This window comes from Misgurnus anguillicaudatus, chromosome 15, assembly GCF_027580225.2.
Source record: "Misgurnus anguillicaudatus chromosome 15, ASM2758022v2, whole genome shotgun sequence".
Lineage (NCBI taxonomy): Eukaryota > Metazoa > Chordata > Actinopteri > Cypriniformes > Cobitidae > Misgurnus > Misgurnus anguillicaudatus.
Window position 1 is genome coordinate 32,019,807 of NC_073351.2, and position 20,559 is coordinate 32,040,365.

Sequence of the window (20,559 nt, forward strand, 5' to 3'; positions counted from 1 at the left end):
GATGAAAAATTATGCTATTGAAAGTTACCAAGGGGACTATTTTCGGGCACTGCATAATATCATAACATCACACTTTTTATTTTCTGTCAGTCTTGGTACACGATGTAACTACAGAGGAGTCAAGTTTTGGACATGAGGAATGGCGGAACTCTTTGGTTGTTGTTTGGCGCGATGCAAATGGTCTAATCTGATTCAATGGATTATGCTAAGCTATGCTAAAAGTGGTACCGCCAGACCCGGAGATCGGCTGAATGAATTCCAAAATGTTAAAAATCAAACGTTTACACTGCAAAAAAAAAAGATTTTCAAGAAAAAAAATTCTTAGTATTTTTGTCTTGTTTTTAGTAAAAAATGTCTAAAAAATCTTAAATTAAGATGCATTAAACAAGCAAAAAAATCTGCCAATGGGGTAAGCAAATTTTTCTTATATTTTTTTTTTATTTAGTGTTTAAGAAAAATGTTCAAGATTTTTTTGCTTGTTTTATAAAAATCACTTAAATTTGATATTTTTGGTCTAAAAACTGGACTTGTTTCTTGGGTCGTTTTGCTCATTGGGGGAAGGCATCTTGGATTGGGAATTTTTAGATATTTTTTACTAAAAACAAGACAAAAATAAAAAAATAATTTTTTGAAAATATTTTTTTCCAATGTAACTCAGGGGGAGCTGGAAAATGTGCCTATTTAAAAAAAAGTGGAGTGTCCCTTTAAGTTTCTAGTATACTAGAAGATGTAAACCTCAGTATCTTTCTTTCAGCTCCAGCTATTAAATCACATCTATATATTGTGATGCATCAACTTTGGATGAGATGTTAAATTACATCACTTCTTATGTTACTAAGTTAATAACAGTGAATAGCTATAAATCTTTTGTGTTCCACAAAGTCATGAAAGTAATTCATTGACGTTTCATTTTTTGGGTGAGTTTAAATCTGCTCATTTTAAGGGATAGTTCTCCCAAAAATGAAAATCACCCCATGGTTTAATCACCCTCAAGCCATATAAATATCTTTTTTCAGAGGAACACTATTTGAGTTGTGTTGGAAAATGTCCTGGCTTTTCCTAGCTTGGTGCTTTTGATTTGAAGCCCTAAAAAGTGCATCCAATCCTTTACATAAGTAATCCACACGGCTCCAGGACTTTCTGAGGGCAATTCCGGTAATGTCCAAAGCACGTTCATGAGAGTGCACTGCAAAAAATGATTTTCAAGAAGAAAAAAAAATCAAATTTTTTCCGTAAAAAAATCGAAAATTCTTAATTTAAGAGGCTTTTTCTTGATGAGCAAAACGACCCAAGAACATGGGTCTAGTTTTTGGACCAAAAATATCAATTTTGAGTGATTTTGTGCATAAAACAAGCAAAAAAAAAAATCTGCCAATGGGGTAATCTAATTTTTCTTGAATTAAGTGTTTAAGAAAAATGTTCAAGATTTTTTGCTTACCCCACTGGCAGATTTTGTTTGCTTGTTTTATGCACAAATTCACTTAAATTTAATATTTTTGGTTTAAAACTAGACTTATTTTCTTGGGTCATCAAGAAAAAGCATTTTAATTTTTAGATATTTTTACTGAAAACGACTAAGAATTTTTTTTCTTGAAAATAATTTTTTTGCAGTGTACATCTGCTCAGACCCTGACGTAGCGCTAAGATCTTTTCCACGTCAAAAACAGTTTTTATAAATATGGACTTTGGCGTGGATTTTTGCGTACGCGCACTTTACGATCAAATCTGTGCGTACGCACGCTTTATAAATGAGGCCCCTGATCTAAACCTAGTTATTTTAGTTTGTAAAATTCTAAATATTTAAAAAGTATTTTTCTCACAAAATACCATCAGAAGGTCTTTATTAATCCTCTGGGGCCGTGTGGATTGATTCTGTGAAGGATGTTTGCGTTTTTTAAGCTTCAAAGCACCATTTGCTACCATTGTGGAGCTTGGAAGAGCCAGGACTTTTTGTTGTATAGCTCAGATTGTGTTTTTCTGAAAAAAGAGCGAGGATGACTCGTGTGGGTAAATCATGGGGTGATTTTCATTTTTGGCTAAACTATCCTTTTAATTCATTATGAATTGAATTGGTTGTATGTGTAAGAATGAACTCAGGTGAAGGTGGTGTGTATGAGCGTTAGGTCGGAGAAATTTACAGAAGTGGGTGTGTGTGTGCCTTGAAATGTCCGAGAATGACACATCAGTATGTACAGTTTAACACGTGCCTGTGTGTGTGTGCACATATCCATCATAATCTTCCTGTAGTTATCAGGTCTTAGTAAGAACTGTTGATGTGTATTCTTTATGATATGTACAATTCATATATTTTTACTAATTACTAGCGAAACACTAGAACGCATCCGTGTCCAAGTGAATCTAGAGCGATAGCAATAATAAGTTTGATTTGTATTTTATTAATGTAGCTTTGGGACAATGTGCACACAGGCACACAGTGTGTCTAAAGAGTGAACGTGTGTGAATGTTTTTCTTAGTTTTTGCACTCTTAAAAACTTGATTTTGATACCAAATGCAACAGAATGACTGTAGTCGGTGCTTGGTTGTGTTTTTGAGTTTACAAGCATTTACTTTATTTTACATTTCTGTGTGTTCGAATGAGAGCAACTGAAAGAGAAATGATGACTGATCGGCTCTGTGCTTGAATGTAATTCATTTTTATATGTGCTTTATTTTTCTTAATAATTTAATGCTTTATTTTTGCAAAAGTCTCTTAAATATTTTGTTTGTCCCTTAAAGGGACACTCCACTTTTTTGAAAATATGCTCATTTTCCAGCTCCTCTGGAGTTGAACGTTTGGTTTTTGCCGTTTTGGAATGGCGCTGGCACTTTTGGCGTGGCTTGGCGTGATCCATTGAATCTGATTAGACCATTAGCATTGTGCTAAAAAATTACCAAAGAGTTTCGATATTTTTCCTATTTAAAACTTGACTCTTCTGTAGTTACATTGTGTACTAAGACGGACAGAAAATTAAAAGTTGCGATTTAGTTTTAAAAGTTTTAAATAGGAAAAATATTTTGCTTATTTTTTGGCGTGATGCTGGTGGTCTGGTCAGATTCGGTGGATTGTGCTGAGCTATGCTGGGGGGGTTACCGCCAGACCCGGAGATCTGCTTAGTGGATTCCAGGATGGTGGAAGTCAGGTGTTTAACTCTGGAGGAGCTGGAAAATGAGCATATTTTCAAAAAAAGTGCAGTGTCGCTTTAACTTAGCTATTGGATAACAGGGTTACATTCTCTTCCCTTGGAGACTAAATTGTCATACGAACGTTAACCTGCATGGTTTCACGGGAATTTGTACGTATTTAAATTCGTACAGAATGAATTGCACAAACACTTTTGATTAGAAAGTAAGTTATACAAAAGCGAACAATGTTGGTCATACGAATTAACTACCTTGTAAAATACGTATGAATCGCCATGAGATTGTGTTGGTACGTCACTACTGTACCTTCATATTTGTGCTGTATTATTTGCGCTACATTTCAACATCCGCTCAGTGAAATAGTATTGAGGTCTTTATTACTCCATTGATCTTGTCTTCCACATACAGTACAGGTCTTTATTAACAACCTCGTCTCAGTGGAGATTATCAATGGTTGTGGTTAATGTGTTCCTAAAACATGTTTATTTGACCTGTCAGGTACTGTTACACGGGTTTAGTACTGTTTGCTGCTGTGGCAACTCATTTTAAAATGAGATTATAGCGATAGTTCGTTTAAAGCATTAACATTTAAGGAGATGGGAATTATGGGAAACGATGCACCTGTAAATGATGCCACTTTATGTTTTGGACCAAACCAGTAGTTCACACAACATTTGCCCACTCTTGAATTCATTTCATAAAAATTTATTTATCAACCAACCCCTCTCACGCCACCAAAAGCAAGATTTTATAGCTTAATAGGTACGTCTGAAAATGCAATGTGAAACCTATGTTGTTTACTTTAATTTTTACGTTCAGCTATTGTATGTATTCAAATACCTGAAAACGCATACTGTATAATCTGGTTGAATATTTTATGGTATGTTACTGCCTTGAGCATCTGTCCATTGTGTGAATCTGGAGCACATGTCTGTTGTCATTTAGTCAAATGCCTTTTCAGTGTAAACTGATGCTGGTGATTTATCTTTTTTTATAATGCAATACTGTACCTGTTATCTGTTGTCAAAAGTTAGGCTTAAATCAGATATCAAATAAATATTTCAAATGGGTCTGTGAGTCATTTTTTGTTTATATCTGTTTTCATAGTGGCCAAAAGTGATGTCATAGTTAACAACAATTGACATCTTTGCTCATCATCCAACTGTTTTATTAAAGATGCATACCATTTTTATGCATGTTGCATTGGTGTGTTTGAAGTTTAAATTTGAGGCTTGGCAAAAAATTACAACATGTGTAAAGTTCATAGAGAAAAAAGCCCAAGACAATGACTACAAATACCACATAATGTAACACACCATACGTTGCCAAAACGTTACACACCATACGTTGCCAAAACGTTACACACCATATGTTGCCAAAAGTTACACACCATACGTTGCCAAAACGTTACACACCATATGTTGCCAAAAGTTACACATCATTTGTTGCCCTAACGTAACATACCATGCAATGCCATAACGTGACACACCATACCATGCCCAAACGTTACACACCATACGTTGCCAAAACGTTACACACCATACGTTGCCAAAACGTTACACACCATACGTTGCCGTAATGTTACATACCATACGTTGCCAAAACGTTACACACCATACGTTGCCAATGTTACACATCACTTGTTGCCCTAATGTAACATACCATGCGTTGCCATAAGTTACACATCAGTTTTTGCCCTAACGTAACATACAATGCAATGCCATAACGTGACACACCATACGTTGCCAAACATTACACACCATACGTTGCCCAAACGTTACACACCATACGTTGCCCAAACGTTACACACTATAGTTGCCCAAACATTACACACCATACGTTGCCCAAATGTTACACACCATACGTTGCCAAAAGTTACACATCATTTGTTGCCCCAACGTAACATACCATGCAATGCCATAACGTGACACACCATACCATGCCCAAACATTACACACCATACGTTGCCATAACGTTACACACCATACGTTGCCAATGTTACACATCATTTGTTGCCCTAACGTAACATACCATGCAATGCCATAACGTGACACACCATACCATGCCCAAACATTACACACCATACGTTGCCATAACGTTACACACCATACGTTGCCAATGTTACACATAATTTGTTGCCCTAACGTAACATACCATGCAATGCCATAACGTGACACACCATACCATGCCCAAACATTACACACCATACGTTGCCATAACGTTACACACCATACGTTGCCCAAATGTTACACACCATACGTTGCCCAAACGTTACACACCATACGTTGCCCAAACGTTACACACCATAAGTTGCCATAAGTTAAACATCATTTGTTGCCCTAACGTAACATACCATGCAATGCCATAACGTGACACACCATACCATGCCCAAACATTACACACCATACGTTGCCAAAACGTTACACACCATACGTTGCCCAAACGTTACACACCATACGTTGCCCAAACGTTACACACCATAAGTTGCCAAAAGTTAAACATCATTTGTTGCCCTAACGTAACATACCATGCAATGCCATAACGTGACACACCATACCATGCCCAAACGTTACACACCATACGTTGCCAAAACGTTACACACCATACGTTGCCCAAACTTTACACACCATACGTTGCCAAAACGTTACACACCATACGTTGCCAATGTTACACATAATTTGTTGCCCTAACGTAACATACCATGCAATGCCATAACGTGACACACCATACGTTGCCGTACTGTTACACACCATATGTTGTCCAAACGTTACACACCATAGTTGCCCAAACGTTACACACCATACGTTGCCGTAATGTTACGCTATATGTTGCCCAAACGTTACACCCCATACGTTGTCCAACACTACACACCATAGGTTGTCCAAATGTTACACACCCTACGTTGCCATAACGTTACACACCATACGTTGCCGTAATGTTACACACCATATGTTGCCCAAACGTTACACACCATACGTTGCTGTAATGTTACACACCATACGTTGCCCAAACGTTACACACCATATGTTGCCAATGTTACACACCATACATTGCCCAAACCTTATACACACCATACGTTGCCCAAGCGTTACACACCATACATAACATTGTAATAATGTTACACACCACACGTTGCCAATGTTACACATCATACGTTGCCCTAACGTAACATACCATGCAATGCCATAACGTGAAACACCATACGTTGCCCAAACGTTACACACCATACGTTGCTGTAATGTTACACACCATATGTTGCCCAAACAGTACACCCCACACGTTGTCCAAACGTTACACACCATACGTTGCCATAATGTTACACACCACCAATGCCAATATTACACACCATACGTTGCCCAAACGTAACATGCCATGCATTGCCATAACGTGACACACCATACATTGTCCAAATGTTGCACACCATACGTTGTTCAAACGTTACACCCCATACGTTGTCCAAACCTTACACACCATACGTTGCCCAAACATAACACACCATACGTTTCCCAAACGTTACACCCCATATGTTGCCCAAACATTACACATCATATGTTTCCCAAACATTACACCCCATACGTTGTCCAAACGTTACACACCATACATTGCCCTAACGTAACATGCCATGCATTGCCGTAACGTGACACACCATACGTTGCCCAAACATTACGCACCATACATTGTCCAAAAGTTGCACACCATACGTTGTTCAAACGTTACACCCCATACGTTGTCCAAACCTTACACACCATACGTTGCCATGTTACACACCATACGTTGCCCAAACATTACACACCATACGTTTCCCAAACATTACACCCCATATGTTGCCCAAACATTACACATCATATGTTTCCCAAACATTACACCCCATACGTTGTCCAAACATTACACCCCATACGTTGCCATAATGTTACAAATCATACGTTGCCCTAACGTAACATACCATGCTTTGCCGTAATATTACACACACCATACATTGCCGTAACATTACACACACAATACGTTTCCCTAACATAACATACCACATATTACCCTAATGTAACACACCATGCGTTTCCCTAACGTTACGCACCATACGTTGACACACAACGTAACATACCATATGTTGCTGGATTTGGACCGCTGACATAGAGGATCAACAAATATTAATAACAGATAAAATTGCAGTCAATGTATGCTTCATTATTACCTGTTAGCTTTTTGTTTTTCTAAGTGTTTTGTATATTCAAATAAATGCTAGATTTGCTTATATGTTACGGTTTCCCAGATGGAAAAAGTACAAAGTTTTTAGTACTTCTTAAGATAAACTTAGGAACATCCAAGTGTACTGTGCTATTTTGAGACACCATTATTTATTGCAATACTCTAAAAGTCAGTTTTACAAATATTATGAGTATTTAGTATACTTTATAGGTGCACTGAAGTATAAGTAGTGACCATAGAGTGTTTCATCAGACACATCTGGCCTGAACTTATCTTCTGGTCTGTGTTTGTTTATTGGTCTGGCTGGGGACTAAACTGACCTCTGAAACAAATACCTTGTGGAAAATGAAAATGTTTCCGATTCCTTAAAACAAGGGGAGACATCGGTGATGATAGATCAGAAAAGAGAGGTTTGGCAGTAATATATTACGGATCTGTAGTTAACATTGTATACATGAATTTTACACCGTAATGTTAGCTTAGTGTAGTAGTTATGCTTCAGCTATGATTTGAACTAAGAACATCACTTTTGGCCAGTACTGTATGTTCTGATTGACATTTCTCATCATACAGTCCATAAAGAACATCCACAGAACCTTTCTGTTAAACAAAAGTTTTTTTGTAGGTGACATGGTTCCACAGACTAAAAAGATAAGTGACCCTGCCTATGAAACCAAAAATGGTTCTTATTGGCATAGCTGTAAAGATCCCTTTATATAGATTCTCTTTATTTTAGGACCAACGTTGTTGCCCCTCTGCCTTGCAATGTAACTATAACTTTGTATTCAAAATAGTGAAACATAACGTCGGTTTCCATCCAATGGAATCCATCCAATTTTCCAATGGTGTAGAAAGTGAAAGTTCCCCTGGAGGCATGAACGGGGAGGGGCCTATGCGTGTAAAGGGGCGTATGCACGAGAGTAAATATTTTTCCAGTACTGGTGAAACCTGTCTGGCTGCTTTAGCGGAGACACAAGAAGACGCAGCCTGAGGTGTAGAGCCCACAAAGAGCAACCGAGAGAACAAAAACACATTTACATTACCAGCCATGGAGGGATCGTGGTAAATGCAGGAGAGAATTGACCCTAAGAGAATCGAGTCATATGGATCTAACGTAAATGAAGACATCATGGGTGTGAGACAGCGCTGGATCTGTGCTTCCTTATGTGGTGACAGGTGCGACTCTACATCCCAGAGGTTCGCTGTGTGAATGATGTGGATTTTGGGAATTTCTATGTACGTTTAATGGGTAGAAGTGTTGTGGATATGGGGGGATGTCAGAGCAACAGCAGCTCTGATGAAGAGGACGTGAAAGTCCTGAAGGCAAACCACAGCATGTTTAAAGTGTGAGTATAAACTTTGCACACATACAGTACAGTACACACACAACAGATGGGAGATGGTATGCACACAAATTGCTGGAGAGATATGATCCAACATACCTTCAGAGAGATAGAGAGAGAAAATTCAGCTGTGTTCACTTCAGACGAATCTTGGGTTGAAAAGTTGAAAAGCTCAAAGTGAAAAGAAACTTTTTTTTGTGTATAAAAACACTGACCCCTGTATGGGCCCCGTTTATAGATAAACACACCTGCTCCGGCCCCTATATTTACATATTACGCACTTGTGCTGGAAAATATTTATATTGTTTACAAAGAGAAAACTGCAGATGAGGATTTTCACAAACGGCACAGTTTGATTGGTTGTTGTGTTTAGTTGTTATTTTAGGGCCCTGTATCGAGCCGACTTGAGACAGGAATATACATTTCTAAAAATAACTCAACATGTTTGAAACTAAGAAATGCTTATTAAAAAAAACGTACAAATTGGGATCTGTATCATCAAACAGTGCCCCAGAAAGTATAACTCATTTTTATAAAATCTGAATTAAAGAGGAAAACCCAAACCTGTGGTCATGCATCTGTTTTATTAAATGTGAGGTAAACACGATGTCAGGACTGTGCTGAGAACAGATGGAGTTTTTTCTAAACTTCTGCTATAGAAACTAGTTTAGACGAGTTCATGTGATAAAACAACAGGGTATGAGGAGAATCTCATTGCAACAATCTAAAACTTTTCTTCAAAATGTAAATGTTTTCAGTTTGCAAGACAATAGAGTTGCGTAAAGAAGGAGAAACAACTCAACTATAAATAAAGAAATGCAGAAAAATAAAAAATACAGAAATAAAAACACACACAATATTAAAATAAAGGTGCCTCACGATGCCATAGAATAGAGGAACCATTTTTGGCTGAATGGTTCCATAAAGAACCTTTAAAAGATTTCTTCACTTTCATAAAAAACTCACCCCTATGTCATCCAAGATGTTTATGTCTTTTTTTGTTCTATCAAGAAAAAGATAAGTTTTCAGTTGAAACATATTTATGGCGAAAGGTCTTAAACCAAGATGTATTTTCTTGATGAGCAAAACGACCTAAGAAAATAAGTCTAGTTCTTAGACAAAAAAATAAACAATTTAAGTTAATTTGTGCTTAAAACAAGCAAAAATATCTGCCCATGGGGTGAGAAAATTATTTTTAAATTAACCTGCAAAAAATGATTTTCAAGAAAAAAAATTCTTAGTATTTTTGTCTTGTTTTCAGACGATTTTGTGCATGAAACAAGACAGATTTTTTTTATGCACAAAATCACTTAAATTTGATATTTTTGGTCTATAAACTAGACTTACTTTCTTTGGTGGTTTTGCTCATCAAGAAAAAGCATCTTAATTTAAGAATTTTTAAATATTTTTACTGAAAACAAGACAAAAATAGCAAGAATTTTTTTTTTTTGCAGCGTGGTCACGCTGGCGCATCACACGGCTAGTGCAAGACAAAAAGTTGTGTTTTAAAGTTTTTGTTTTGTTTTTTTATGACAATAGTTTTGCTAAATAAGACCCTTATGACTCGGTTGGGATCGTTTAGAAAATGACTTTCTTCCTTTTTTTTCATGTTTTTAGTACAAATATTTAAAAATTCCTAAATCAAGATGCATTGTCTTGAGGAGCAAAATTACCTAAAAAAATAAGTCTAGTTTTAGACATAAAATATCACATTTAAGGGAATTTGTGCTTAAAACAAACAAAAAACAATCTGCTAATGGGTTAATAAAAATTTGCTTGAATTATTTTTTATTAAGTGTTTAAGAAAAAAGTAAACTTATAAATATATGTTTTTTTTTACCTCATTGGCAGATTTTATTTGCTTGTTTTATGCGCAAGTTCACTTAAATTTTATTTTATTTTTTTTATAAAAACTAGACTTATTTTCTTAATTTTGCTCATCTAATTTTTTTTGTATTTTTGTCTCATTTTCAGTACAAAAAGAAAGTCATTTTTTACAGCCATTTGAAACTGCATTAAAACTGTAAACTGTTGAGGTCCACTAAAGTCCACTATATGGAGAAATATCCTGGAATGTTTTCCTCAACAACAAAAAAAAAGTGTTTACCACTACAAAAAAAGAAAGAAAGACATAAACATCTTGGATGACATGAAGTGAGTAAATTATCGTGAATATTTTTATAAAAAAAAAGTGGAGTAATCCTTTAACATCTGAAGAACCTCACTGTTTCACAAAAGGTTCATCGTATAAAAAATGTTAGTAAGATAAAAAAAATTGGTTCATTAAAGAACCTTTGACTGGATGGTTCTTTGAAGAACCAATTATGGTCCTCAATCGCTGTGAGAACTATTTAAGCACCTTTATTTGTCCTTTGGTCATGAAAAGATCATTACTACATTGTTGTCATAAATTCATGTATACATTTCAATAAATTAGCCTTAATTTGTTCTATTTGTTTACTCTACATTTATCTATTTTTACTTAATTCATTTCTCATCCTCCAAACAGCAAATAAAGGTTGACTCCACATCCCGCTGTTTTTTAATCATTTAGGTCGAGGGCGAGGCCACCCTAACTTCACAAACAAACGTGCAGTTATTTCAAGGCTAATACTCTTAGTTTTAGAGTATGAATACAATCTATAGTATGGCTGTTTTTCCACCACGTGTGGCTTTTCCCATTTGCATGAAGGAAAATTTGGTTCCTGTACAGTAGTAAGCTGATCTCTTTCCAGGATCGGGTGCTCGATAACGCTCTTGGAAAACACTACGTGCATACGCCGTGCCTTGTAGGTACACAATCACAATTTAAACAACCAACACCATGTGCACACACAGCACACTTAACTATATACCCGTATGTCCTTGTGGGAAAACACAGACTTTTCATTTGTTTGCTCAGCAGAAATATTTAAACATAAATGAACAAGCAGAAAGCATTACCTGCATTACTGCACTGTAAAAATACTTTGCTGCCTTAAAATTTTTTGTTAAATCAACTCAGATTTACAAGTCATGTCAACAGAGAAGAGTTGTCTCAACTATATTTTATTAGTTATAATAACTCACATGTAGTTATAACAACTCGTCTCTAGTCAAGATAAATAATAGTAAGTTGAAATTACTTGTACATCTGAGTTGATTCAACAAAAAATTTTAAGGCGACAAAGTATTTTTAACAGTGTGGGACAGACAGAAATCACTTCAATTTTACATCATTTAACTTTTTAATATTATATTGGGTTGGTTAAACCCATTGAAGTGAAAAGTAACACATATTTGGTTAAAAATAAACCTACACTGCAAAAAAATGGCTTTTTTAGTTAGTATTTTTGTCTTGTTTTAAGCACAAATATCAAAAAATTCTCAAGTCAAGATGCATTTATTTGATGAGCAAAATGACCCAAGAAAATTATTCTAGTTTTAAGACAAAAAATATCAAATTTAAGAGAATTTGGGGATTAAACAAGCAAAAAATCTGCCAATGGGGTAAGCAAAAAAAATCTTGACATTTTTTCTTAAACACTAAATTGAAGAAAAATTGCTTACCCCATTGGCAGATTGTTTGCTTGTTTTATATCCACAAATTCACTTAAATTTGATACATTTTGTCTAAAAATTAGACTTATTTTCTTAGGTTGTTTTGCTCATCAAGAAAAAACACCTTGATTTAAGAATTTTTATATATTTGTACTGAAAACGAGACAAAAATACGAAGTAAGAAAGTCATTTTTTGCAGCGTATGATTGGTTGTTACGCAACCATGAGTTAAACCAACTCAATATTTTTTAAAGTGTACAAAAATAAAACAGAATTGGCAGAATTTTTTGCTTGTTTTATGTACAAAATCACTTAAATTTATATTTTTATTCTAAAAACTAGACTTATTTTATTGAGTCAGTTTGCTCATCAAGAAAAAGCATCTTAATTTAAGAATTTTTAGATATTTTTACTGAAAACCAGACAAAAATACTAAGAATGTTTTTTCTTGAAAATAATTTTTTGCAATGTAACTTTTTTAACACTTTCGTCACTTACTTTATGTTGGTATACAAATCTGCGTCATGCATAAAACCCTGACTCACACTTACAAAATAAAAGTCCTTCTGGTATTTCACACCATGAGGACAAACAGGAGGTTTGCTAAATACACCCTGACTGGGTGATCATAACCAGATGGGGTTTATTTTCCAGTATTGACCTTATATGTGACCCTGTCTGTGAAATGTACAAAAATATACAGTTATTGTAAAAAAAAAAAAAGTGTATCAGTGGTGTATCATTTCTTTCATAAATATAAATAAAAATACTAATATAAATACTGAAGACAGCTTTGCAATAAATTGCTATGTGTGTGTGTGTGTCTAACAGAAAAAATAACAGTCTACATATGGTCCCATCTGCTGAGGTCAAACCGTACCTGAAAGATCACTACTTATCTAAACGCATCACTGACGTCAATCTTCTGTCTCTTTCTGCTCTTCCACATGGACTCGACCAGCAGGAGTGGATTGCAACAAACAGTGAGTATTCAAACATAAGAGACATAGTGTTCCCGTAACTCAAATTTGTGGGTTTAATCCCACTAATCGAATGTATAACTGTAAATCAAAAGGAATGGTCAAAAGTGGTCCCTAGCTGTGCAGTACCCTTTAAAAAAGGTCCTAATATATTTGTTACTAATATGCACCTATATGCACTATTTAGTGAGGTTTTTTTTCTAACTGTACAAAATACAAGATGTAACTAAACGTCATTTTACAAGAATAACTAATTACAAACACGAAAATTATTTTACTCACAAAAGTGTAGTCAGACTTATAAACAAACAATACAGAGAGGAAACACATGCATGTGCAATGTTCAGTCACACATAAAGAATGTAAAGAATGTGTTTATGTAATTAAATATTAACCGTGTGTTAATGTGAGTTAAAGATTATCTGTGTAATGTTTTCTCCCATCCTAGCTTAATAAACAAAGACAACTATTAATAACTCCAGTCATATACAAGTGCACTAACACTTCACCTTTAATAATCTCTCTCAGCTGTTTCGTTCTTTCACAACACAACCATCATCCTCGGCGCACTGTCGGATTTCTGCTCAACGACAACATGTCCAGCAACCAAAGGCCCCAGAAACATGTGAGATAAACACATGCACGCACGCACACACACACACACACACACACACACACACACACACACACACACACACACACAAGCATTTGTTTCAATCAGCTTAAGAAATAAAAATGACAACTGAAACTCTAGTGACAACATCTTTGGCATGATGTCAATTAGATGGCACAGATGACATTTAAAAATAAACTATAAAGAAAACACAAACAAGCATTGTTAAATAATATGTGATTCAGACATGTGATGCTTGTGTAACTGTTAGTGTAAATAAATGTTTAAATAATACTAAGTAATGGTACAAGGCATTTTTCTATTATGATCCCAATACCCAGCAAGTGATAGCCATCATTTTACCATCTAGGTTACCTGATCTTGTCTGGCTAACCAGCCCGGTCTCACTGTTAATACGTATCAATACGTAACTTTCAAAAACACAAAACATATTTTTTGTACATTTAAATAGATGCTGAAGCGTACAGTGTAGACGTATTTGCAACATATAATCATAGCATTACTACCTTTATACAGCTTTAAAACATAAATAATTTACGAATCATTTACTTTCATACCATAAAGATTGCTGTATGATTTTCCTTTAACCATTTCATCTATAATGTTACCACCCTAAACCGACCCCAAACCTTACAGTAAACCCAAAGCCTTTTTGTACAAAAATGTTTAAAATACGTAATGTTTCCTCTTTATATTATGCAACGTAACAGACAGAAATGTGTAGGAAACTTTTGTAGCAATAGTAACCAGTGTTGGGGAAAATTATAAGTAATGCATTACAATATTAAGTTACTCCCCAAAAAAGTAACTTATTGCGTTACTTAGTTACTTTTCATGGAAAGTGTTACGTTACTTTTAAGTTACTTTTGCATTACTTTTTCTTGGCTGAGGCTTGATCTCTTTCAGGCCTTGCAGGTGTTTTATAATTGAAAAGTTCTGCATTCAGAAATTGCATATTTCCATCGCAAAAGTCGAGCACTGGTCTGCCATCTGAGTTTCTGACTCAAACAGTTCCCACACAAGCGTGTACGCATAGAGTGCATAATGTTACTATGTTTAGTTTAAATCAGTACAAAATTATTTTTTAATTAAACTAAAAAAGTAACTTGCATTACTTTTTTAAAAAAGTAACTCAAATATTAATGTGTACATTTATAAAGTAATGCGTAGAAAAAGTGACTTCAGAAAAGTAACATTATTACGTAATGCACGTTACTTGTAATGCGTTACCCCCAACACTGATAGTAACAATATAGCATTTAAAATATATTTTAAGACACTAATACAGTCCTACCTAAAACAGTGTATTAAAATCATGTGCTATTAGAAATAAAAAGCATAACATAATCACAATAAATTATTTATTGCGAAATTTTAAAAGCAGTACCAAAAGTAGTTAAAATGAATTACTTCTGTATTTGATTAACGATAACATTAATTCAGCTTCTCTTTGTCAAGGCGTGCATTTCAAATTTAAAAAGTAAATTGACTAAAAGACGGCAATGTCACAAATCTGTGACATAGCACACGAGCCAGCGAGCGTTTGATATCACTGCCGTAAAGCAATTTGTCGTAAAGCTTCTTTAGGCGAATTTTATAATAAAACGCAAGTTTTGACGTTTACGGTCGCTGATGAAAACTGGGATTAAGATCGCTGGATAAAGGGCTGAATTAGGATCTGTTCCTCACAATCATATGAATTTTAAAGATGTGGATTACAATGAATGAATAAAAACATATTTTGTGCACTGTAAAAAATACTTTGCTGCCTTAAAATTTTTTGTTAAATCAACTCAGATTTACAAGTCATTTCAACAAAGATGACTGGTCACAACTTATAAAATATAGTTGAGAAAAGTCAACTTAATTTTATAAGTTATAATAACTTACCTGTAGTTATAACAACTCATCTCTAGTCAAGATAAATAATAGTAAGTTGAAATGACTTGTAAATCTGAGTTGATTCAACAAAATATTTAAAATAAGGCAGCAAATTATTTTTTACAGTGTGAGAATTTATGTTGTGTTTTGGTGTAATTATTATTGCAAAGAAGAAGACTGCATCTAAAAACTAAAAGCTAAATATTACAAAATGGTTAAATGATTACAGAAATGTTATTGATTTTAGGGGTTTCACTTTCTTGTTTAATATTGTGTAATTCTCTGAAAATCATGAAAATTTCATTAGCTAAATGAGTTTACTGTCATTAATATGAGTAAGAAACGCCAATGCCCACGATTTTATTTTATTTATTTATGAATAGAAATATGTACAAATTTGTATGTCTGTAAAGCTGTTAATACATAAATAATTAACGTATAAGTCAGTGGTTCTCAAACTTTTTCGGCGTGCGGCCCCTCTGTGTATGGTGCATCCCTTTGTGGACCCCATAAAAAAATGTATGATATAAAACATCCCAAAGATTTGAAATAAAAAATATTAAATTATACAATGTGGTTTGTTAGTAGCTTTATTTTCCGAGGTTTAATTACATAGAATTTATGATAAATTAATGATTTTTAAAAAAATGTCATTAAACTGTGACCCCCTGGAACCATCTCAATTGCTTGCTGGCTATTGAACCTGAAAAACATTTTCTTTCTTTCTTCTTTGTATTTAATAAATTGATTATTGTATAATGAGTTATTGGTATTGACTATATTGAAAGTGTATTATTAAGTAAAATGTTACTTTGCAAAGGTTGTTAATGTAGATTGTAAACAGTTGCGTTTATATATTTGTGTGTTTCAGTTTGTATGAATGGACAGATGATCAGGGCAAGAAGATGAAGTGTTTAGCACCCCAATACATCGACTACGCCATGTGTTACATCCAAGAGCTTCTCACAGATGAGCGAGTCTTTCCCTCCAAAAGTGGTACTGTATGATACATTACGAACACACGTTTATTTCCAGCCAATCAGAAAAGAGACATCAGCCGATTACACATTACTGAAGCTGTTACATTTATAACTTTGGCAAGTAAATTAAATTACATGCTATATATTTTATCAGTGTTTTCCTTCAGGATTGAGTTACAGAAGCACTCAACAAGCATCACTAAACAGTTTAAGCTGTAGAATCTGATTAGTTAAAGGTGCAGTGTGTACATTTTAGGAGGATCTATTGACAGAAATGCAATATAATATTAATAATTATAAGTTTATATTTTTATATATATATATATATATATATAGTGCTCAGTGGCAGCTCGTGACTGCTCATCCGAGGGGTGCAAATTCAAAATGTGTCATGTGAACCATGTGCATCATGTGTTTTGTCAAAATAAGTGCCTGGTGCACATGCGTCAAAACTGTTTATGATAAAAGAGATGCTCACGTATACAAAATACACGCAAGACACTCCCTTAACAGTAAACTCTGATTATGCATGAGATCTGGCAAACGCGAGCGTCTCTTTTCAAGTTCAAGTTCAAGGCAGCAGGCACTTATTTTGAAAAGACACGTGATGCACATAGGATCACTCACCGCGCCGAACACATATTTTGAAAAAATGAACCACACACATGACGGGTTACATACATGTTGTGACGAACTTTGCATCGAGCGCTCTCGAAAAACTATGAACTCGATGTCACTACATTGTCAATACAACAACCCGTTTGTCCTGTGGCAGCTACCGTAGCTTCTCTATGCACTTCCAAAGGGAGGGGTGAGCCGCCTCACCACTAGATGTCGCTAAAATCCACACACAGCACCTTTAAGACACATTTAAATTTGTTCAGCGATCCAGAAGTCTAATTCAGCTCCCTTTGGATTGTTTACAATAGCAGTATTTAATTATGTCTGTGCTGAACATAACTTAAAATCCTTTTTTATCTATCTAGGTTTATCATTTCCTCCTGGATTTCCATTCCTGATCCAGAAGGTCTTTGTAATGCTCTTCCGTACTCTGGCTCATATGTTTAGTGCACATTATCAAGACAGCGTCACCATGGAGTTACACCCTCATCTCAACACGCTCATGTTACACTTCATCACCTTCAGCCACACATTTAAACTCTTGGACCCTGCGGAGACGGCACCAATCGATGACCTCATCGCTGTGCTCACGCGCTGAATAAACACGCTGTTTAAATCAAAGCTGATGATGTTAGGGAATGCACTCCTGTAATGTGTCAATCAACTGCATACTGGACTTTGATTGGACCGTTCAGTAGTCTTTCCCGCCTATTTCAGTGCCAACTGTGAACGTGAGTCATTTTCTTTTGGACACCTGCCATCCCGTCGTACTAGGGAATCTACATTGTTGCGCCTTGCAAATTCCAATCAAATTCCTTATCGACATATTTGTCTGCAACAATGTTTAAAAGTATGACAGCTATTTCATCTGGTACTACTGGAAAAAAACATACTGTACTGTATAACCGAATGCAATGCTTTGTGTCCAAAACAGACTTTTTGTCCAGACCAGACACAGCCATTTACATGTCACGCCTGGGAAAGATATGTTAATAGTGAAAATGTCACATGGCATGCTGTGGCACAACAGTTGCACTTGAAGCACAAAACAAATGATTCACGAATCACTGACTCAATGAATCATTCACAAATCCCATTTTACACAGACATCACCTATGTTGATTCAGAATATAATGAAGGATTAATGTATATAAAGTTATATTAATTTAAGTATCTACACTAGAATAGTGACGTGGTTATATACATCAATAATATACTGTTGTTTGTCTCGTATCGATTGTCTCATGTTGGTTAGTGTTGCATATATCTTTGGGTCAGAAGGATTTGTATGGAAACGAGATCCAAGACTTTCTTCTTTATCCAAAATGTAAATGAATGCTCATGAATGAAGAGCCCTTAGGATATCTGAAATATACACACACACTGTATTTGCAGGAGTGATCTGGTCTGACTGGTTCCCATGAGGAATAAGATCTGTTGAAGGACAGACGCACACACATATGCATGCACGCGCACACACATTACACTGAAAAAAATGATTCATTGAATTTAATCAATTTTTTTGGGGTGTGTGGTTGCAATCAATTTATTTAAGCTACATTTAAACAAAAGTTTTATATTTTATTTTACGTTACTAATAGTGCTGGGCAAAGATTAATCGCAATTAATCGCATACAAAATACAGGGTTTTTTTTATACATAGTATGTGTGTGTGTACTGTGTGTAATTATTAAGTATATTTAACCACACACACATACATATATTCATTTCAGAAATGTTTTATTTATATATAATAATAAAAAATTATGTATCATATAGAATATATTCAAATATGAATTAATATATATACAAATGTAAATGTTTCTTAAATACATACATGAATGTGTGTGTATTAACATCTAAAAAATAATTACACACAGCACACACTCATATATTGTGCGGAAAATCACTTTTATTTTGTATGCGATTAATCTTTGCCCAGCACTAGAATCTTTTTTGTTTAAATGTAGCTTAAATAAATTGATTGCAACCACTTACCTTAAAAAATTGATTAAATTCAATGAATAATTTTTTTCAGTGTAGGTCTTTGTCCTGCATTAAAAAGTAGCACGTTCAAGCTGAAAATGAATATTTATGTGCAAAGTATTTTAGCAAGAAGTCATTTGAATAAATTCAAATATAAGTCGTATGAAAACATGCAACAATAAACATTTCAAACTGTTACACTGTAAACACACGACCTCAATGTGTTAAAATGTGTTGTTCCTGCAGGGGGCAGCAAAGCGTTTCTTTAGCCCCAACAACAACAAGCACACACTTCAACCAAATGACATGACGTCAAAGGCTGTTAACACTGAAACCCTTTGAAACAGTGTTTAAATAAGTATCAGAAATAATGAAACATCTCATAAATGTGCAGATTTGGTTAATATATCTTTCTGAAGGGAATCTGATGATGCTTTGAGAAAGTAAAATGAGTGATCGTGTAGAGTTTTAGCAAATCATTTGACTGTAATTCACAAACTTTTTCCATCCTGCACATTTGAATGTTAATATGGTGCATTCAATAATAAAACACATCGCTGTTTGTTTTATTGTTATATTGTGCCTAATTTAGGCAGAACTCCAGGCTTAACATACAGTAATACACACAGCTATACAGTAATGAAAGTTTTGTAGTGTCTTTGTATAAAAGCTCTTGAAATGAAAACTCATCAGTTACTCACGTTTATATTTGTTAAAACAACCCAGCATTTCGGGTTGAAACAACCCATAGGTTAAATTACAATCCAACAGGTTGAGATTTGTCCCTTTTTGACCTAATGCTGAGTCAGGGACAAAAGGTTTGGTTGTTTTAACCCATCGTTGGGTCAAGTACAAACATTTTCTGGGTTTATTTGACCCAGCGGCTGGGTTTATCCTATTTTAAATAGAGTGGAGAGACATTTTTGGACAAACACACAAACTTGCACACATAAACAGGTCTGTCTGAGGTAACTGAGGTGTGAATTAAAGCATAACACAGACACACACTTATACAGTAGAGACACAAATAAACTCCAGATTGGTAGAAACAGAATTGGTTAGATATAATGTCTACTTCAGATCAAAAGAAAGACTAAGGCTACAGTAGGCCTATAAGATGTTTTGGTCCTTATATAGCCCAGATCCTGGATTCAGTGTAAGTCTATCTAATCTGTTTCAGTTTCTGTGCAATAAAAATCAGAAGGTCCAAGCACTTTGAAAAGTAATAACACAAACTGAAAAAAATAAAG

The 20,559-nt window shown here is 34.9% G+C and overlaps 1 protein-coding gene across 1 annotated transcript; it reads left to right on the plus strand.

The window, feature by feature from the left end:
• The first annotated feature begins 8,265 nt into the window (after positions 1–8,265).
• Positions 8,266–19,875, plus strand: LOC141349746 (MOB kinase activator 2). Its single transcript, XM_073853796.1, has 5 exons — positions 8,266–8,690; positions 13,059–13,210; positions 13,736–13,832; positions 16,594–16,718; positions 17,689–19,875. Exons 1-5 carry the CDS (start codon positions 8,590–8,592, stop codon positions 17,919–17,921), a joined length of 708 nt encoding a protein of 235 aa, XP_073709897.1. The 5' UTR covers positions 8,266–8,589; the 3' UTR covers positions 17,922–19,875.
• The last annotated feature ends 684 nt before the right edge of the window (positions 19,876–20,559 follow it).